The sequence below is a fragment of the Penicillium pulvis genome (genome assembly GCF_028828015.1).
Source record: "Penicillium pulvis strain IBT 33274 chromosome Unknown contig_23_segment0_segment0, whole genome shotgun sequence".
NCBI lineage: Eukaryota > Fungi > Ascomycota > Eurotiomycetes > Eurotiales > Aspergillaceae > Penicillium > Penicillium pulvis.
This window is the reverse complement of record NW_026643075.1, coordinates 2,417,153-2,437,269: the sequence shown is the minus strand read 5'-3', so window position 1 is coordinate 2,437,269 and position 20,117 is coordinate 2,417,153. Positions and strand designations below refer to the sequence as shown.

General features: G+C 50.0%; 8 protein-coding genes across 8 annotated transcripts; 6 read left to right on the top strand and 2 right to left on the bottom strand.

Annotated features, from left to right (window-relative positions):
- Nucleotides 1–851: 851 nt before the first annotated feature.
- N7503_005184 (class I SAM-dependent methyltransferase) lies at nt 852–2,030 on the bottom strand (the record flags this gene model as incomplete). The annotated part of the gene is made up of 1 exon (XM_057064731.1): nt 852–2,030. The coding sequence occupies one exon, from the start codon at nt 2,028–2,030 to the stop codon at nt 852–854; it is 1,179 nt and encodes a 392-aa protein (XP_056922474.1).
- A 3,852-nt stretch (nt 2,031–5,882) lies between these two features.
- N7503_005183 (pentatricopeptide repeat protein) lies at nt 5,883–9,656 on the top strand (the record flags this gene model as incomplete). The annotated part of the gene is made up of 1 exon (XM_057064730.1): nt 5,883–9,656. The coding sequence occupies one exon, from the start codon at nt 5,883–5,885 to the stop codon at nt 9,654–9,656; it is 3,774 nt and encodes a 1,257-aa protein (XP_056922473.1).
- A 701-nt stretch (nt 9,657–10,357) lies between these two features.
- Nucleotides 10,358–10,702, top strand: N7503_005182 (putative quinol monooxygenase; the record flags this gene model as incomplete). The annotated part of the gene is made up of 1 exon (XM_057064729.1): nt 10,358–10,702. One exon carries the CDS (start codon nt 10,358–10,360, stop codon nt 10,700–10,702), a length of 345 nt encoding a protein of 114 aa, XP_056922472.1.
- A 368-nt stretch (nt 10,703–11,070) lies between these two features.
- Nucleotides 11,071–12,196, top strand: N7503_005181 (pyridoxamine-phosphate oxidase PDX3; the record flags this gene model as incomplete). The annotated part of the gene is made up of 2 exons (XM_057064728.1): nt 11,071–11,113; nt 11,229–12,196. 2 exons carry the CDS (start codon nt 11,071–11,073, stop codon nt 12,194–12,196), a joined length of 1,011 nt encoding a protein of 336 aa, XP_056922471.1.
- Nucleotides 12,197–12,479: 283 nt separating this feature from the next.
- Nucleotides 12,480–13,129, top strand: N7503_005180 (uncharacterized protein; the record flags this gene model as incomplete). The annotated part of the gene is made up of 3 exons (XM_057064727.1): nt 12,480–12,571; nt 12,670–12,763; nt 12,893–13,129. The coding sequence occupies 3 exons, from the start codon at nt 12,480–12,482 to the stop codon at nt 13,127–13,129; spliced, it is 423 nt and encodes a 140-aa protein (XP_056922470.1).
- Nucleotides 13,130–14,119: 990 nt separating this feature from the next.
- Nucleotides 14,120–16,903, bottom strand: N7503_005179 (chloride channel protein; the record flags this gene model as incomplete). The annotated part of the gene is made up of 5 exons (XM_057064726.1): nt 14,120–15,380; nt 15,434–15,759; nt 15,811–15,888; nt 15,939–16,298; nt 16,352–16,903. The coding sequence occupies 5 exons, from the start codon at nt 16,901–16,903 to the stop codon at nt 14,120–14,122; spliced, it is 2,577 nt and encodes an 858-aa protein (XP_056922469.1).
- A 415-nt stretch (nt 16,904–17,318) lies between these two features.
- Nucleotides 17,319–18,051, top strand: N7503_005178 (histone-fold domain-containing protein; the record flags this gene model as incomplete). Its single annotated transcript, XM_057064725.1, has 4 exons — nt 17,319–17,376; nt 17,433–17,518; nt 17,578–17,668; nt 17,726–18,051. 4 exons carry the CDS (start codon nt 17,319–17,321, stop codon nt 18,049–18,051), a joined length of 561 nt encoding a protein of 186 aa, XP_056922468.1.
- Nucleotides 18,052–18,424: 373 nt separating this feature from the next.
- On the top strand, nt 18,425–19,842 carry rip1 (ubiquinol--cytochrome-c reductase catalytic subunit RIP1). Its single transcript, XM_057064724.1, has 4 exons — nt 18,425–18,792; nt 18,959–19,047; nt 19,106–19,256; nt 19,318–19,842. Exons 1-4 carry the CDS (start codon nt 18,501–18,503, stop codon nt 19,497–19,499), a joined length of 714 nt encoding a protein of 237 aa, XP_056922467.1. The 5' UTR covers nt 18,425–18,500; the 3' UTR covers nt 19,500–19,842.
- Nucleotides 19,843–20,117: the final 275 nt, after the last annotated feature.

The window sequence follows — 20,117 nt, the reverse complement described above, 5'->3', positions numbered from 1 at the left end:
AGAAAGCCATTGCTTACTCCCTTATTCAATGTGGCTTGAGATCCACCAAAGTAAAGACCGTGAGCACATAAATCATATCGGAGGTGAAGTAAGGCTGAGATAAGACCCAGAGATAAAGGATCGTGAGCATTACCACTAGTGGCTCTCGTCTAGATCCATCATTAGGGCGGAGATAATCACGAAATTTGCAGTCAAAGAGCCAGATAGTCATGATTTCATTATTCTTTCATGCTTGACAGTGACCAATGATAATGCAGTATTTGACAGGCGCTCGTCTATAAGCTTATGAATAGCCTAGAGCTTTTTGGATCATGAAGTTAATTACCAATCAATAGAATACCTTTTCTTTTCCCTCTTTCAGCTCTACCCCTCTAGATCGTGGGGGGTCATAAGTCATGCCCGAAGGCCATGGTTCCGTTTTCATAGATCATCTGGACTGCACAAGGTTTCTTCAAGATCAACCTTGGAACAGATTACGAAACTCAAAGCCACTTCAATTATGAAGATCAAATAAATTATCAACTAGATTATCAGGGTGCTATGGACTATATGCAAAATGACAATGTACTTCCAAACTCCAAAGATTCAAAAACAATAACGCGCAAACCAATGATTCAAAAGCAAAAACCAATAAACTCCCAAAGCCTCTAATCTTTTTCTGTACAGGGTATTTTCGAATATAATGCAGTCAATGACCAAGATGACGAAATGACGGAGCGGAGCGGCGCGGCGACACGAGAGGAAAGTAAGGGTGGCGGTGGAGCGGGCGTGCATCGAACGTGAATCTGTGGCGATTGGGCTGTGGTCGCACAACCTGTCGCAAAACCACCCCTGCCTTGATTTCTCCTCAATTATGCCTTGGGCTTCCGCGCAATGATGCTATAGCTCGTCGTGGCAAGACGCATGTTATCCATCTTGACAAAAGCCTGTCCATCCAAACACAAGCGGTTGATAAGCGTCTTGAAGTGACGCGGTATCATGCGGACCTTAACAAGACCCAGAATAACCTGGCGCAACGTCCGGAAGTAAATGTCCGCGTTGTCAATGAGCGGAGCCTGCAAGCCATCGATACTAGCGTTCTCGGACAGCACGATCTCAAAACCGGACTTGGTAAGAGCTTCCTCCAAGCTCTCCTTGGTGGGGGTGCCGACAGCTCCAATCAATGGTTTGACGCGGCGCATGAGCTCCGCATGTTCGGGGTTCGTGGGCTCGTAGGCAGGAAGACTGATCCAGTCTAAGAGCGAGATTTTAGCGCCGGGCTTGACAACGCGGAAGATTTCGGCGAAGAGTGCAGGTAGATCCTTGCATAGACTTAGCGCTTGGATCTGGTAGAAGGCGTCGAAGCTTTCGTTCGCGAAGGGCAAAGGGAGGCTGTTGAAATCTTGAACGACGAAGTTGTTCTGTAGACCGCGGGCTTCGTTGAAGGTTTTCGCTTGCGCGATTTGGTTCGGGTCGATGTTGAGGCCGGTAACGTGTGCGCCGGTGTGCTGGGCCATATGCGCTGCGACGCGACCACGGCCGCAACCAAGATCTAGCACCTTGTCTCCTGCAGTGAGACCAATGTTCTGAGCGATTGATCGTTCGTAGAGGATTTGATTCTCCAGAATGGAGGCCTTCTTGCTCATCCATGGCGGGATATACATCTTTTCCACGTCACCTAGCGCGCAAAGATGATTGAGCACGCCGTAGTATGACTTCAAGCAATCGCCAACTTTCTCCTGGTAATTTGGGCCCAGAGCCTCGATCATTTGCTTCTCATCGGACCAATCAAGATTGTAAATGATGTATGACGCCATAAACTCATCGACCTGCTTCGGAGTCAGGTTGGCCAAGTATCGGAATGAAGTCCAGAAGCTCTTCAATCGTTTCGGAGAGGCTGAATTGTCAGAATCCTTGCCATGCTTGCCCAGTGTAGTGACAAACAGCTTCTGCTTCGTCTCTGCGATCTCATCAAGCGAACTATCGCTCTCAGAGCCGCGCCCAGTCCGGCCCGGATGAGTAGGCGTCTCTATAAGCGTCTGTGACACCATTGTGTAGATAAGGTGGGAGAGCTTCAAAGCTGTATAAGATACGAGCAAGTTTGGGAAGGAAACGAGAAAAATTCCGAGAAGAAAAACGGATTGATCGCAAAAGAAGCTTGCACAATACCCAGCCCGCGCCGACGGGGGCCCAACGCCATTTATAAGCAGCTACCAACTCCGAGATCTTCGTTCTCCACGATCAGACCAAAGAAAAATTCATTCGCTTAGCCCATAGCGGTAAGTCGAGAGCCACCGTAGTGGATTGTCACCAGACCTAGCAGCTCCTATCCGGATGTACCGGCTCTGAGCCGATTAAACGCGAGCCGTTCATGGAAGCTCCGGCTCCTTTATTTTTTTGGTTACGGATAACCAGATCAAGAGGACCTTTGGAATAGTCATACGGTTAAACTACGGATACTTTGCTCTGCTCCTCATGGCGATAGAAAGTGCGAGTACTACTACATGGTCAGGCACGGATGACGCGGGAAGGACCACTGCGAAATGAGAATCGTCATGGGAACGACGATCCAGACCCACATTCAAAACTTCTTTTGACGATGAATATCTTTCTAATATGCGGGCTGCTGGAATGATTGGTATGTAATAGGAGTTCTGCCGCATGGGACGTGGCTTTACATACTGTACAACACCGAGACATCATCGTGCATACTGTGGTACTTATTGAGGTAAGTATTTCATAGTCATGAGATTGGGCTTACAGGTGAATAAAGTACTGGGCCCCAGCGGTTCCACTTAGTACGGTAGGCTCTCAAAGCGCTTGTTGAAGCTCCCTACGATGTACCTCCTGCAGGCCCGTTTCCTAACAGTGTCAGGTACATGATTAGTCCTAATCCTTGTGGCGTTCCCTTTACCTCATCAAGAAATACCAGCTTATATCACACGGCAAGTCGGCAACTGCGCATGGACTTTGTTCTGCAAGGCGTTCTGGAAATTCGGCGTTTCAAGCGTCGGATAGGTTTTTTCCTTTTTTCTTTTTTTCTTTTTTTCTCAATAAGAGAAAAATACTAAGAAATAAATTTCATGACTCGAATTGGACCATAAGGCCATGGCTCTGGAAAAGAAGTGGATCTACTATACAACAGACTGTCATGATAGAGGTGAATAATAAGTGACGGACCCACAATAGTTCCAAGTCTCCACTGCTTCGGGAAACTCGGACCCTTATACTGCAATACAACCGTAATCCCGGGATCCGAGCAATGGCCTACCATGATATCCACTTCGTTCCATTCTAGAACTGCCATAGGGTGGTTGCGGATCTCAATCGGGTAACATCCTCCTACGAGGAGTTTGGTTACCAACAATTATTAATCTCTGCTCGGCGGAACATGCCGTGCTATAGTCTTTTACTTGCTTGGCATTTGCTTGTTGATGTCTCCGCCGTTGTATCGCCTCTTAGCCGTCAAAACTAGTCCGCACTGTGGCGCTGATGATGAAAGTTTCTGCAGCCCTTTGCTTGATTTTCTTTTCTTTCCTTTTGGTTGTATTTCTATGGGGGACCTGCAGAGTAAAAACCGGTAATTTTAAATGGGATTTTAGGATCTACAGTACAACGTGGTCCACGTTGTGCGGCCAATGATGCAACGGTCTTGGCACGGGTTAGGTGCGTTGGGAGGTGGATCACAAAGGTAAAGATTTTTCAATATTCATTTAAGATCAGCAAATAAGACAATGATTCTGTCGGTGTTCCCATCTATCCGGTATTGCGTGGGTAGGCTGCTGTGGCTGGGAGGACGCTAAGTTGAGTAATCATAAGTTACATCGAAAGAAGTATATAAATGAGTCATGCCACCCTTTAATAAAGTATCTCAAGGTAAGCGAAGGATTTTCGGTGCGAAATCTCTTGGCGTCATAGGTTATAACGAATAGCGATTGTATTTAACCCCAGCGAGGACCAACTAGACAGGGCTAGTGCAGGCTCTTTGAAGCTTTCTACCGTTTCCAAGGTTCCCCTCTTCCTCGGTCACCCCGCGCACATATGCAAAAGTGGCATATGTGGAGGTGATGGGGTCTCTATGCGTGTGACGGCGGGTCGCTTTGTAAATTGATCGACCTCAAAGACCTCGGAAAAATATCCATTCTGGGGTTTTCTTGTCCTTATCAGAACGTTTTGACCCTGGCCTAGATTGCTGACAATCTATGAGCGAGCAAATCGTTGGTTTGGTTTTATTGTGGCAGAACGCTTACGCAGCAGCTTCAAGGATCTGATACCGATGGAATCAGCCACTTTTGACGAGCAATATTCACCTTGGAACGCCATAGCCTTGGAAAATCCCAACGTTAAAGTATCGTGGGGTCCTTCTGGTGGTTGATCATTACGAGATATGCCCCCGCCCTTCTCTGTAAGGGTCTATGATGATCCATGAGGCGGGAAATCGATCAACATGTCCCTAATTTGTCCGAGCGTTTCTCTCTTCATTTACCGTTTTAGTTGTGTCGGTTGGTTATCTGTCGATAGGATTCTGACCTGACGTCAGATTGACACATCTCCTCGTACTTCGTATTTACTGACTCCAGAATCGCCCCCCCATTGACGGACTATAATCCGGGTCCGTGATAAGCCTCCACTAGATCATCATATCTGGATCTCCATATACTGACTCTGGGTGCATTATAGATAGACATCACGACGGTATTGAATGCCTCTGATCTTGCACGTGATCCCAATGTGGATGAAGTTGTTGGCCCTTTTTCTCAGGTGTCAACTTTTTGCCCTTCTGGATCTCGAACGATCTCTTGGCAACGTCTGAACCATCAATTTTTTTCTAGATAGGTCATTTTGCATATCAATTAATTCGCCTATCGCTGAAATTGACCTCTCTTTGACTTTCATCCAAAAAGAAGGAAGCATGAAAGGCAGGCAGGCCGCATCGGTTGCCTACGGATATTCGAGGGAAGGCTCAGCCCCTGGAAAGCCAAATGCCAGTATATGCCTCATGGAATTCGGAGACAAAATTCAACTCCGCGGGCCTCAAACACCGTTAACACCGGTTCCGTGAGACCGAGTCGGGGAAGGGGCAGTGGTTTGGTCCGAAGAAAAAGAATCGGGACCGATTCAAGGTGACTCATATTGTATTGGGATCTGGTTGGTGGATCATCCGTGTTGTACTCCACTTTACATTGGATTTCTGACAAACCACATGACCCCTGAACAGGAACAGGTAAGTGTAGAGTGGGTGTAATGTATGAGGGATGGACGATAATGTACTGGATTCTTTGAATGTATCTATATTGGGATTCGAGTCTATCATATATGAGATAGGTAGAAAGAACTTGAAGTTAGATTCGAATGTTGACGTGTCTGAAGCTAAATCATAGATTCGCAACAATCTTGTTTTAGCTTCCAGGGATGGTACAGGGTACGGCGAGGCCGTGAGTGCCCCCTACAGAGTCGAAGGTACTTAGTACATCCAGAGGATTCTCCGGAGAGGATCGGCCCTAAGCCACAGGTGTCCCACTGTGAAACTCCATCTCTTTCCAGAAGTTTGGCGTGTGAGAGTCGGCTTTTCTTATTTCTTATTTCTTATTTCTCTTTTAGGCTCCTCTCTTTCCTGTCACCTTCATTTTTTATTTTTTTTATTAAATTCATCTACATCCATCCTACACCTATTCGAGGACCTACCAATCCACCGGTCTATTCTAATACCATCCCAATATTTCTACCTTCCCTGCCATAGCGCGTTCATTGGCGGCACGGAGTCGTCCAATGAGCCTGCATTTTCAATACCATTCTGACTGCAAGGTCCGCTATTCCTCCAGCGCGCATTCGCGGGCTTCACTGACGACTTATTCGTTTCACAGCATTGCCTCTTCGCATTGAAGAGGTCTTCCACTAGATAAATGGTTTTTAAGCCGTTCACCCACCTCGCGCGCCAGAGTTTCACCAAGGCCTTCACCCATGGCTATGCTCAATCGGTAGTCGCAGCATCGCAGACCTACGCGTCACCCCTAAACTCCATTGCCTCACAACCCGCCAAGTTCTCTCGCACCCAACTACAGAATGCTTTCACCAACGCGTCAAGCTCATCTGGCGGCGCCGGTGGCGCCAAGGCTAACCAGGCCTCTGGATCGGGGGATTCTGGCCTAGCTGCCTACTACGCCGCCTGGCAGCACGCGCAGCAAACTGGCGACGATAGTGACTGGTGCCAATTCCAGTTCAAGCGCCGCATCGACTGGAAGCCCTCCGCCGAAGAAATCGAGCAGGCCAACGAAGACCGGCCCGAATCCGCTCCTCCACATCTCACCAAGGCTGCCGCCAACGAGAATGTGAGCGCCCAGGTTGAGGAGGCGGTGGCTCTGGAGATCCAGAAGATCCAGGAGCAGCACGAACAATCGGAGGAATCCTCGGATGTGAGGGAGGCTGCGGCGAAGGAATCTGCCGTTGAGGATGTGATGCTCTCAGAGGCGATCTCGGAGGAGTCTAAGGCTGCTTCTGCGAAGATTATGCAGCTGGCTCAATCTAACAACTTTGCAGAGATCCCAGCTGCCTTCCAAGCTGTGCTTCGGGAGGGTCTGACACCGACCGTGGAGGCTTATAATGCTCTTCTCCTCGCGGCTATCAGACTTCACCCTGAGGCTTCGCAGGCGATCCCAAAGGCGCTCGATGTTTACTCCGATATGCTTCGTCGCAACGTCATGCCCGACGAGGATACCTATGAGACCCTTGTTCAGCTTTTGGTTGCCAACGCGAACGATTCGATCAAGGCCAAGGAGGTTTTGGAGCAGGAGCGGGTTCGTTATGGTGGCATGGAGGAGCCTGGCAAGTTCATGCTTCAGTCTCGCGAGTTGGAGCGCGACATTCTGGCTGAGGACCACTCCTTGTCTATTGCCGTGAAGCTGTTTAACACTGCCATTGCCCGTCACCCTCTATTGGTATTCCCTCTGGATTTGTACCGCCAGTTCATCATTGCCTGCGCTCGTGATGGCAAGGTAGATGACATGGTTCTTATCTACGCCCACATGGAATCGCAGAAGGTGCAGCCTCACGCCACCATTTATCCTCACATGATTGATGCTTTCGCCAGCACCGGTGATCTCAAGAGTGCGGTGGAATGCTATCAGGAGTACCGAAGCCTGGCCGTTTCGGACGACAGCGGAGTTTTCAGCATTGTTCAGCGACTCGACGGACAGGTTTACGCAGCCCTTATCCGTGCCTACTTATCTTGTGGCAAGGAAGAGGGTGCGATGAACTTCCTCGACCGGATTCGTTCTTCCTTTGATGGGGTTACCGAGGACCGCGAGAGCCGTTGGTCCGCTGTGGAGAGCGTGATTGTCCAGGAAGCATTTGTGCAACACTCCGTCAAGATTGGGGAGCACAGCAAGGCTTTAGAGAAGGCTAAGGCTGAGCTCCACAATGAGGCTCGGGATCAGGCCATTTCCCAGATTTGTGTGGCCGCGGCTGACGCAGGTGATCTAACCACTGCCTCCGAGGCGTATGATCGTCTGTCCACCGCGCCGGCAACACGCCAGGTTCCCGCCATCTCGCTCCTTGCCCTCCACATTCGTCGGGGCAATGTTTCCGCGGCACGTTCCTTGTGGATCATGCTGAACACCGTGGGTCAGGCAACCCCGGATATGGTGCAGCCGACCGCCATGTACGCAGTGGCGTTGTTGAAGAGTGGCCAGGTCGAGGCGGGTCTGCAGGAAGCTCGCAACATGTTTGCTCGCATCCGCACTTCCTCTGCTAACCAGGACGTTGCCGCGACGATTCGAGAGCAGATTACTGAGTCCCTCCACCTCTTCGGACGTGTCATCGTTCAGACCGCTGCCGTCCTGTCCCCGCAGTCGTCCATGTCACTGCTGTGGTCTATGATTGATAACGGTGGCCTGGTGTCCCCCCTAGCTGAACATGCCGTTGCCAATCTCACTCCCATCGGTATCTCGCAGTTGAACCCAGCCGACCTCACTCTTGCCCTTCAGGTTCAAGCTGGTATGCTTGCTAGCAACACTGCCATGCTGTTTGATATCGCCCACCCGGCCCGCTTTGCGCACATGCTCGATGTGGCTTTGTCAACTTCCCTCCCCTTGGACAACTACACCACTGGCCTGATCGACCAGGGTATCGCTCAGATCTTCGCTAACCGCCCCGACGTCGTCAAGAGATGGCAAGACCACATGGAGGCCAGTTCTCAGGCCTCTTTGCTGTCTGCGCGTCACAGTCCTGTCTCCGCTGCCGAAACCTCTATTACCGTCCCGTCTTCCAGCCCCGATTCCTTCGACCCCTACGCTTATGCCACCGACTTCCGCGCCTCTGCTATTATTGCGGAGGAGCTTGAGAAGACCGCTGGACGGCCTGAGTCACACCTTAGCGAAGCCATGATCCGTCTTAAGAACATGCGCCGCATTGGTCGTCACCCTCGCTACATCACATACGCTAAGCTGATCACCGCTGCTGCGAAGATTGGTCGCACGGAGTTGGTTCATGAGATTCACGCCATGGCCCGCACTGACGTTCCACTCAACTTGGCTCACAACACTGTTAAGTACGGTTGGGTTTCGATCCTTGATGCCATGGTTGCTGCTTGCCTTACTCTTGGAGACCGTCAGCTGGCTGGCCAGTTCCACCAAGAGCTTCTTGGTCTGGGCTCTGCGCCTTCCGCTAACACCTTTGGTCTGTACATCACTACTCTGAAGGAGTCTACCAAGACCTTCGACGAGGCCACTGAGGCTTTGAAGATCTTCCACCGCGCCGTCGCTGAAGGTGTCGAGCCTACCTCGTTCTTGTACAATGCGCTTATTGGAAAACTCGGAAAGGCTCGTCGCATTGACGACTGCCTTGCTTACTTCGCCGAAATGCGTGCCAACAACGTTCGCCCAACTAGCGTCACCTACGGAACTATCGTCAATGCGCTGTGTCGTGTCAGTGATGAGCGCTTCGCAGAGGAGATGTTCGAGGAGATGGAGTCCATGCCTAACTACAAGGCCCGCCCCGCTCCTTACAACTCCATGATCCAGTACTTCTTGAACACAAAGCAGGATCGCAGCAAGGTTCTGGCCTACTACGAGCGCATGCAGGCTCGCAACATCAAGCCAACCATGCACACTTACAAGCTGCTCGTTGACGCGCACGCCTCCCTCGAGCCCATTGACATGGATGCCGCTGAGAGAGTTCTTGAGTCCATGAAGGCTGCTGGTCAGCAACCCGATGCCGTCCACTATGCCTCCCTGATTCACGCCCAGGGCTGTGTCCAGCACAACCTGGTCGCTGCTCGCAAGATCTTCGACTCCGTCATCGCCGACCGCAACGTGCGCCCGCAGCCATGCTTGTTCCAGGCTCTTTTCGAAGCAATGGTCGCCAACAACCGCGTTGCCGACACCGAGGAGATTGTCCAGGGTATGATGCAGCGTAACGTCGAGATGACCGCTTACATTGCCAACACACTCATCTCCGGATGGGCCACTGAGGGCAATGTCATGAAGGCCAAGACCATCTACGACAGCATTGGAATTAAGAAGCGCGAGCCTAGCACTTACGAGGCTATGACCCGTGCTTTCCTCAGTGCTGATGACCGCAGCAGTGCCGCCACCATCGTCCAGGAGATGATGTCGCGCGGATACCCCCCTGCTGTGGCCAACAAGATCCTGGATCTTGTAGGCGGAGCTCCCTCTGTCTAATACCCTTTTCATTTGTTTCTCTTTTTGTTTTCCTGGCTACCGTTCAACCAGGTTAGATTAATGCTGTGGTTTTGGCTGCACCCTACATCACCTCGCCAGGGCTGGATCCCTTCGGCATGGGTTATTCCGGTTTGGCGCATGTAGGGCGGCATTGGATATACCTGGGATTTTTGGTTTTATGGTTAGTTGCATTCAGCGGGTTCTGGCGTTTATTTGGGGATCAAAACGGCATGTATACCATTGTGCGACGAATTTCTTCGTTATGTTCATAGACCTATCTCAACTCTGCATGGCCCTTCGCCAGGTCAAAATACAAAAAAAGTGATTTGAGATTTGATTATACTGTAGTAAAAAGGCCGTATAGGCATTTTAAGCGATAAGCACTTGAAATTAACATGATTAGCCTTATAAGCGGACGTTCTTATCGTCATTGGTCATTAACTGTCACTATCCTATGCCGAGGTAGACCAATCGAAGACTTTGACTCACGATGATTCGATACGACCAAATCTCACTAATTTACCTAAGTCGAAGCTTGAGTGATTAGAGAAATAGCACATATAAAATCGTTAAAACCATGACTCCCTGCAACTAGAGCTACACCCCCAACCATCTCTACATCCCACATTACCACCCTTTGAAGCCAACCACCCAACAAATTGGAGAATCAAGCCACTCTCAACCAACCACACAGTCCCACAATGGCCGACCATGATACCGAATTCCTCACCGAGCTCCCGGAAATCCCAGAAGGCGAATTCGTCATTTTCGGTACTGTTCACGCGATCCCAGAGCACGCAGATGCCCTAGAAGTCGTCTACGCGGAGACTACTCGTCTGGCACAGTCCGAGCCTGGCTCAATCTATTATTGCATCTGCAGAGATGAAAAGGATCGAAATATGTTTCATTTCTTTGAGCGCTACGCTAGTCGTCAGGCGTTTGAGGATCATAATGCCCAGGCTATCATTGTGAAGCTTATAGCGGATAAGTGGTTTAGGGGTGTCAAGGCGAAGTTTTTGAAAGCAATCCCGCCGACGAAGGTCTAGGATATATCATGTGGGATATATAAATGTAAATAGTTGTGAAGCTTATGTATATATGGGCGGGTTCGATTGGGTTTGCTCTGAATGTAGCTAAAAGTGGTTCCATCAAGCGGCAATGACATGGTATGACTCCTACGTCAAGTTCCCCAAATCTACATTCCAAGGTTTTCCTCTTCCTTTCCTCGTGTTCATACCTCAATTGATCTTGTCAACGTATATTTTGATTATTTAACCTCTGTTTAATGCTCTCTCGTTCCTCTTTCTCCATCTCGGCCCTTGATTCGTTTCTCCGCATTCGCTTCCGCACAGCTTCGCAACCCCGCCTTCAATCATTCCATTCAACCACCACCTCCAACGCCCCTAAAGCCACAATGTCTCAAAACGAAGGGCATCTACGCCCAAAGAAACTCATCTGTACGTCTCAAATACCTACATCTACTGCACATCATTTACCGCGCACACCTGAGGCAGGGACAGCGATCCCCGCGGGGAAAACCTACAGAGCTCAAGCTAACATACCTTTCTACAGTCGCACCAGGCGATATATCAGCAACCCCAGAACTCGAAGCGACCGAAACCCCGGCAACGCAAGCCGACTCATCTACTGCCCTCCGCTCCGAAACATCCACGCCCAATTCCGAAACCGAAACCGAAATCATCTCCCACCCCGCAAGAGCCCACCAGTTCATCACAAACCCACCCCTCACCGTCTCCCAAATCCACGGCACAAACCCCCTCCACCAATTCCACTCCTGGTTCAAGGACCCCCGCCTGTTGCCCAGCTCCGCCCCAGAAACCTGCACTCTAGCAACCGCTTCTCTACCCTCCGGCCGCGTCAGCGCCCGCGTCGTCTACCTGAAAGAGCTAGACGAGCGAGGCTGGGTTGTCTACAGTAACTGGGGTAGCCGCGAAGGCAAAGGCGGACAAGTCTTCGGCAACGAAGAGGGGGGATCGACTAAGCTCCCCGAGCCATCCGAGGCTGCAGCGTCGCACCTGGGTAACAGATGGGGTGCGCTGACATTCTGCTGGGCAGCCGTCGAGCGCCAGGTGCGTATTGAGGGAAAATTTGAGCCGCTTAGTCGGGAGGAAAGTGAGCTTTATTGGCGGACTCGCGAGCGGGGTAGTCAGATTGGAGGTTGGGCTAGTTGGCAGAGTAAGGTCCTTTGGTCTGCGCAGCCGGCACAGATGGAAGAGCGTCAGAGACGGAAAAGTGTTGCGAAAGTGCAGGAGGCGGAGGCTGGGAGTGACGCGCTTGCGAAGCTTGATCAGACGGATATTGATGATGGAAGAGCGGCTCTTGAGCAGCGGGTGAAGGATATGGAAAAGAAGTTTGAGGGTGTGAAGGATATCCCGCTTCCGCCTTTCTGGGGTGGTGTGCGCTTGGTTCCGGAGTCTGTGGAGTTTTGGCAGGGGAGGAAGAGTCGGTTGCATGATCGATTTAGGTATGTTAGGGAGGGAGAGGATGGACAGTGGCGGTTGCAGAGACTTTCTCCATGATTCAAGTCATTTACCAGAAATATGTATACATTGTACTATTCTAGACAAGAAATATACGAAGTCTTGTTGGAAATATTTGATTGTATGTCGAAATTTAGTAGTTCGGTACTGTATAGATTTGATGTCGATCCGGCACTATCTTATCAGTCTTGGCATTCAACGTCCTCCCTTGACACCCAGCTCCAGACTGTACGTATACATCTCGGATCCAGCATAATCAATCCAAACTCCTCCCATAACTACCCGCGCACATTCTCGAGTACATACACATACACCTTTCACAATGGCTACCCAAAAATCGTCAACGTCCCCTTGGATTCTCCTCGCCCTGGCAAGCGGCGCGTTCGCCGCGCTAAACGGACTCTTCGCGAAATTGTAAGCCAGAAACCTCGAGACTTGCATCAAAACACGGTCCTAGTCAATCATTTCAAGGTTGCTGGGCTATAGGGATCGTTCCAGCTAATGTGGTATAGAACAACCGATACTAACACCACATCCTTCGCGCAATCTCTCGCGCATCTTTTTGGTCTGGACTCCTCGCCTTTCTTGGAGTTGCTTGTTCGGGGTGTAAGTGCTTCTTTCTATTTCCATTTTCATTGACTATTTATGTATCATGGTCTTATACATATCTCAAACATGTATATGCAAACGTACTGTGTTCATATAACCAATTAACATAACTAACCTTGGAAACAGGCCTGCCTCGGACTTAACGTCCTCTGCAACATCATCATGTGGGCCCTCTTCACCCGTGCCTTGACAGCTGGCCCATCGACAGTGAAGGTATCCATTACCAACACGTCGGCAAACTTCCTTGCAACAGCACTGTTTGGGATGGTCATTTTCCGGGAGGCAGTTGGTGGCCTTTGGTGGGTTGGTGCAGCTATGATGGGGGCTGGGTGTATTTTGGTAGGTATGCGTGAGGGGGCTTGATTTCTTTATCACGGGTTTAAGTGATCCATGTTTGTACATAGTATGTGTGTGTCTTGCCGAAGGTCTAGCAACTAGAAGCATCATCGTTGTTCTTTCTAGTATCCTCTTTGGGTGGTTATTTGCTTGTCTACGTGGTAGTCATGTTACTGTAGTAGTATATTATAATTGAAAAGAAATCAACATGAAAGAGGTAATGAACAGCAATCACCATATGTCAGAGGTTATAAAAATGTAGACCCGTATCCCAGAACAGGCATGGCATAGAACGGGCATACCACACAACAAGAAGATGAGGAGAAACAATGACAGCAAAAGAACAGAACAACAATATGAAAAAAAACAATTGCCGACGGAAGGATTTGAACCCCCGATTATCAAGTTCCCCCCACCCGAAGAGGAAGTCACCCCCCTGAAAGGACCGACCTTAAGACCCATTAGCGTAACAGATACCATAAGGATAGCGGGTGTAAGAATGAATAATGGGCATTCGGTCTTTCCAGGGTTCGTACGTGGCTTGGGTGGCTTAGGTTTGACCGTGCTAACCACTACACTACGTCGGCTGGTTGTTGAATGTTTTTGGCAGTAGCGCTATATAGAGGAAGATTCATAAACATCTTGGGAAGGTATGCTTCGGTAGGCGCCGCAACGCCCCACTGACCCACGCATCAAGGACCCACACATTAATTATTCTACACTCATTCTTGCCTGTCTTGAGTCGTCTAGATGGTATGTCGTGCTTTCCAGGGATTTTTATCTAATCATTTGACGACATGGGGGCTTTTGAGTAGGGGGGTGGAGGATATTCAGGTTGGGGCGTATCCAACGGGGGTAAAGTGTCAAATCCAGCTCGCGTCAGTATGGATGTCTTGAATTCTAAACAGGCTTTAAAATAATCATAGAAATAAATCAAGCAAACTAGGTACCAGTATAAGCAACGATTTACATGAACGTCTCTATCCTATATCCACATAACTAGTTCATACAGTTGCCTCAATGACGAGGCCGTTCATCTCTGTCCTCCAGCTCAACCAAATCATCATCCTCGGTCCCATCCAGGATCTCAGTCGACTCCGCCGCCCCAGCTCGGTCTCGTTCACGCAGCCTTACGGGCCGGCGTGGACCAGAGCCTGATACGAATCCAATGACAGTCTGGATCAGACGCCACAAGCGGTCATCCAGTGTCTCTGCTGCGGGATTATTCAAATGGCCACCAAGACTGGAGAAATCGGAAGAGTTCGTCGCTGCAAGAGCGTGTTCTTCGGCTTCAACCTTGAATTGATACTTCAAGCAGTCCTTGACGGTCACTAGGCCAGCCAGGCGGCCGCGGTGCTCGACGATAATCACACGCGGGCCCATCTTCTTGAAGATTTCCATGACTGTCTCTAGTGGCAGACGCGGATGCACAGTGAGAGGAGTGTGGTCGACGAAGTGCGAGAAGTCAACGACACCGGCGCCAACAGTAGTCTGAATAGCGTCAAACGTATCGGGGGCGAGGTGACGTCCAGATGCGCGACGGGCAACAGATGCCTCTGCTGCGTCTTTTGTGAATACACATCGAGCGCGTGGGGAGAGGAGGCCCTGGCTTCGGGCACGGTCGATAGCGTATCGGAGCTCTGTACGTCCGATATAGCCGACGAGAGTCTTGCTGCTCCGGTCTTCTACAATCGGGAAGCCCTGGAACTTGTTGTCGCTGAGTAGGTGCTCGGCTTCCCGGACAGGGAAATCCGACGCTGGGATGAAAAGTGGGTCGGTTGTCATGGCGTGGGAGACTGGGACGTTAAAGACATGTTCTTCCTTGTTATCTAGGAAGGGGAATCCATTAAACCAGATCATGCGATCGGCGATACCGCCGTTTCCGAATCGATCGCCCACGGCCTTGGTGATACCCACCACAATCATGGTGGGCAGAATGTAGGTAAGAGCTCCTGTCAACTCGAACATGATGACGGTAACAGAGATGGTAATGTGCATGATTCCACTCAGCGCTGCTGCGGCACCCAGGAAAGCATAGGTACCTGGTGTGATGCACGGCACGTCCGGGTCGCATGACGCGAAAAACGCTGACTTAGGGAATGATTCATGCAACGCCTGCACCATGATTCCTATCATTCGCCCGAATGATGCGCCAATAGCCATAGATGGGACGAAAATACCGGCAGGGACTTTGCAGCCGTAGGAAATGATGACCAATCCCGTGCGTAGAATTGTAGCAAAAGCCAATGAGATAACCATCGACCATCGGTTTTTCTCTCTGTTGAAATTTGTTAGTATCATGTTTCTCAAGAGGGTTGGTGGTATACCTACTGGCAAAGTCCGTGGTAATCGTGACCTCCTCCACATTCGCGGAAAAGGATCTCCATCATCTCTGTCATGTTGATTTTCAAGAAAATGTTTGGGTAGCAAAGGATGGCTGTAAGTCCAGCAAGAACTACTGATTCGGCAATGGGGTATTTGCCAAGGTATTTCTTGCGGAATGATGCCATTCGGAGATTCCATTTGATCACGAAGGCACCATATAAACCACCGAAGACACCGATGAAAATGAAGAAAAGTAGTTCGAAAAAGTGCCAGGTGCGATCATATTCGACCTGAAACATGACCAGCTGTCCAGTTCTGAAAGGGTTCAAAGCCTAAAAAAAGTCAGAGCTGCATCGAAATGCTCATCGGGCAAGAAAACGTACAGCTAGCACACTTGTTGCCACCAGGGCACAGAAGTAGCTGCGCCAGAGAGTCTTGAGAGGGAAGTAATTGGCAATTTCCTATTCATGTTAGAGATCAATCTTGTTTTGAAGTTTGAGACCAAACAAACCTCCAGTGAAAACAGCACACCTCCTATAGGACTGCCAAAAGCCACAGCCACACCAGCTGCAGCCGATGCAGTCAAAATCTCTCTGGTCTTAGAGGCACTGGTCTTATATTTGCCAAAGAACCGTGAAATCACGTTTCCGGTACAGACGGCAAAATGAACACTGGGACCCTCCTTTCCAACAGAGAGACCAGATGCAATAGCTAGCGGTAGAGCAATTGACTTGATGATGAGCGTCCAGGCGCCTAGGAAGCCTTTCATAACGAATCCAGCAATGATACACTTGATCTCCGAAATGCCAGAGCCAGCGGCATACGGCGCAAAGGTCTTGACCAGAATGGCTGCGACAGCAGCAAGCAGCACCTAAGTCCGACATTAGCAAGCCGCCTTTTAAAGGAAAGTATGGTTAGTCATACCGCAAAGAAGAAATAAACCACATAATTAAACAGCCAGAATCCAGTCCAAGATTCCCATTCCTGGCAGCCTCCTTCGGCACCCCAGCAGCAGAATTGCTCATTTAGGTAAAATGCCGTAGTGCAGTGACCCAGCTTGATGTCTGACAACCATTCGGTGATAATATTCAGAATAGCTGAATTGACACCAATTGCCATACCAACGAGGGTCACCACAAGCCAGGCTTGACCCGCATCATAGGATTCGACCAGCTTGCGTCTCCAGCCAAAGACACCTTCCTGGTCCCAGAATCCTGTGCCGCTCCGTCGCTTAGCTCGTCGACGACTTTGTTCATACACAGCATCCTGGACCCAGTCTATTGTAGTAAAGTCTTCATATCTTTTGATCTCCGTGATTTCTTCAGTGATCGCGGGCGCATGTGCGTCGGGGGCTGGATTCGAATCGGCAGTGGATGAAACGGAAACAGAGCGGCCAGACAGCCGGCGCATATCCCGGCGCTCCTCTAGAATCGAGGGCGACCGGGGGTAGGTCGAGTTGGGGCGTGTCGAGGTCATAACATCGACCACAGTGGTAGGCTCAGCATAGTCGGGCTCGAGCTAAGTCGGTAATACGCTACCTCCGCGATGGGGGAGATCGCGGGATCGGGGCTGCGCAGGTCAAATCTTAAAATCTGACCAGCGCCTAGTATATCGTCATGGAATCTTTGACGAGGTCAAAGAATGGATCTGGGGAATTTGTGCAATTCCGGGGTGGGAATGATGTTGAGGTTAAGGTGTCAAAGGCTCAAGTTCCACGCCAAGTAATCGATAACGGAGATCTGCTGAGATAACGCCGCGCACACGCGTTTGACTTTCTTGTCTTAACAGTTGCGCGCTGCAAATCATTTACTCTGAGAAAAAGTTGCTCAAAGACACGACTAATTACTTCTAGTCCCTGGTTCTCATTGTCTACAGTTCCATATTATCAGTCATGTCTCCAAAGACTGTGGGCGAGCCGGATGAGATCACTGGTCAAAGTGCACTCCCTAGTGAGTACTACAGCTGCAGATAGGACCTTGATCCATATAACTGACGGCTGTGGTAGTATCTCGCATCAAAAAGATCGTTCAGCTTGACGACGACATTGTACAATGTTCCAACAACGCGACCTTCGTCATCGCCATGGCTACTGTACGGCACACTCGTATCCCATTGCAGAATATCGAACAAAGAACTGACGCAGTCAATAGGAAATGTTCATCCAATACCTCGCCGAGCAAGGCCACAATGTGGTAAAATCAGAACGCAAGCCACGGAAGACTGTCCAATACAAAGATCTGGGTAAGTGGCGGAAATGAGAACTATCTCTAGCGGCGGGATACTGATGAAGCATAATAGCCACGGCTGTGTCACATATTGACAATCTCGAATTCCTATCCGATGTTATCCCCAAGACTACAACCTACAAGCAATTCAAGGAGAAGAAGGCCAAGGAAGCGGCCGCACCTGGAGATTTGGAGAAGGGCCAGCGTACATTGAACGGCACCACTCCGGCAGCTGGAGAACAAAATGGCGATACCCCGGTGGAGTCAGCAACAAAGCCAGAAGGCTCAAGTCAATCGCCGACCATGCCTCGTACACCCATTGTCCCTGTGAGTGCGCTGATGGCGGATCGCACTGTCACTTCCGCACGCCACGACCCTGATGTTGAAATGAAGGATTAAAAGTACACAGGCTATTTGGTTTCTTGTGGCGGACTTGAGAACTGTCTTATTTCATTTGTTTTGCATTGGAGTTTTGTTTTTCATGAATTTCTGGCGATTGCTGCCGTTTCGCATTCGGCCCGAGGAGGAATGTATAGGATCTAGGTAGATACCAAATGACAACTCACTTTAATAAAATTTAAAAGCATGATTTACCCCGACAAATGAAATAAAGAGCAATTGAATTGGAATCGACGAAATTAAGGGTATAGTTCGGAGTAAATTGGTATACATAGTCGGTCAAATCCATGTTCACCCGCGCGACCCGCATCAGCCAATGACAGGCCCCGTGATTCCGATCGCTAGCGAAAGCTCTGGCTCCAACTTCGTCCCGGCTTCATCCACTCCTTCCCTACGTTCAAGCAACGCCGCGGTCACACCTCCCCCCTCAGTGGTCAATTGCCATCACTATGTCGCTCTCCTCCGCTTCCAGCACTCTGCTGCGCACTTGCGCCCGCCAGCAGCTGCCTACCACCCGCGCCGCCGTCACCTCCTGCCAGCAGCGGAGGGGAGTTGCGGATGCGAAGGCTTCCTTCGACAGCCCCTTCGTTAACGCCGGAGAGCGTGGCTCGACTGTGAAGATCCCCAACTTCAGCAAATACAAGTCCAACTCCTCTCCTCGCACCAACCAGGTCTTCTCCTACTTCATGGCTGGCACCATGGGTCTGGCCTCCGCCGTCGGTGCCAAGGCCACTGTCCAGGGTAGGTTTTTCTTTTCCTTCCATCGCGCTTTCCGGAGAGAACAGGGATATTCTAGGAGGATAATGGAAAGATTTGGATTGAATGGGCTCATTCCTAGTGGTGGATTGCGTGTGGATTGTGTGGTTCCGGATCCGATGACTGACTCGTGTGCTTTCGCCCCCTACAGACTTCTTGGTCAACATGTCCGCCTCCGCCGATGTCCTGGCCCAGGCCAAGGTTGAGATCGCTCTTGGTGCCATCCCCGAGGGCAAGAACGTACGTGATACCCCGGCTGATCACACCCGGTTTCACCCTATCCTAACATTCGTAATAGGTCATCATCAAGTGGCGTGGAAAGCCCGTCTTCGTCCGTCACCGTACCCAGGCTGAGATCGACGAGGCCCGCGAGTCCAAGTGGGAGTCTTTCCGTGACCCCCAGTCCGACGAGGACCGTGTCCAGCGCCCCGAGTGGTTGGTCATGCTTGGTACGTGCAATTCAATACCCCAACAAACGAAGACCAATAGCTAATCTGATTCCCCCAATAGGTGTCTGCACTCACCTTGGTTGTGTCCCCATTGGCGAGGCTGGTGACTATGGCGGCTGGTTCTGCCCCTGCCACGGCTCCCACTACGATATCTCTGGTCGTATCCGCAAGGGCCCGGCCCCTCTGAACCTGGAGGTTCCCCAATACAGCTTCCCCGAGGATGAGACTCTCGTCATTGGTTAAGCGATCTGTTACAATAAAATCCAGAATTGACTCGTTTAGACCGAAGTGGATGGGAAAGCGAGAGGTCCCGTGTATGTGCAGTGATTTGATTTATTTCCTTTTAGACAGAGCGGCCGTGTGTCATTGTCAAGATTAAGAGACCGTGTTTTAATATGGACAAAAATGAGCCTCTTTTTTACACCCATTTTTCCAAGGCCTGTTCTCGGTCTTGCGGCATTGATCTGCGGGTGTTTCTTTTGGCAGACCCGAGTCTTGCTTGGTTCTCGTGGTCTCCTTGAGTATATACTTGTTTTTTATATCTGCCAGTGTATTGCCTAGTCATGAAATTTCTTTTGTTTCATAATCAGTTCCAACTCCAACGTACCTTTCGTAAGGATCAGTGTAGGTAGGTATAGTGTGTAGAACCGTTTCCCTCGACTATTGGATATTGAATACCAGACAACCTTCCAAGGTTGTCTACCGAGGAAGCGTGGAAATGATGTCTTCAGTAATAATACACTAGATTTCTTTATATCTATCTCATCTGTACAATGATGATCGCCAAGGGAGAAAGTAGATGACAATGCGTAAACGCCCCGTATGAAGTCATGCAAAGGATGAGAAGGGCCACTTTAAACA

Coding starts and splice junctions, on each gene's coding strand:
- rip1 (XM_057064724.1), top strand. CDS start 18,501: ATGTCGCTCTCCTCCGCTTCCAGCACTCTGCTGCGCACTTGCGCCCGC. Junction 18,793..18,958: donor TGCCAAGGCCACTGTCCAGG/GTAGGTTTTTCT, acceptor CGCCCCCTACAG/ACTTCTTGGTCAACATGTCC. Junction 19,257..19,317: donor CGAGTGGTTGGTCATGCTTG/GTACGTGCAATT, acceptor TTCCCCCAATAG/GTGTCTGCACTCACCTTGGT.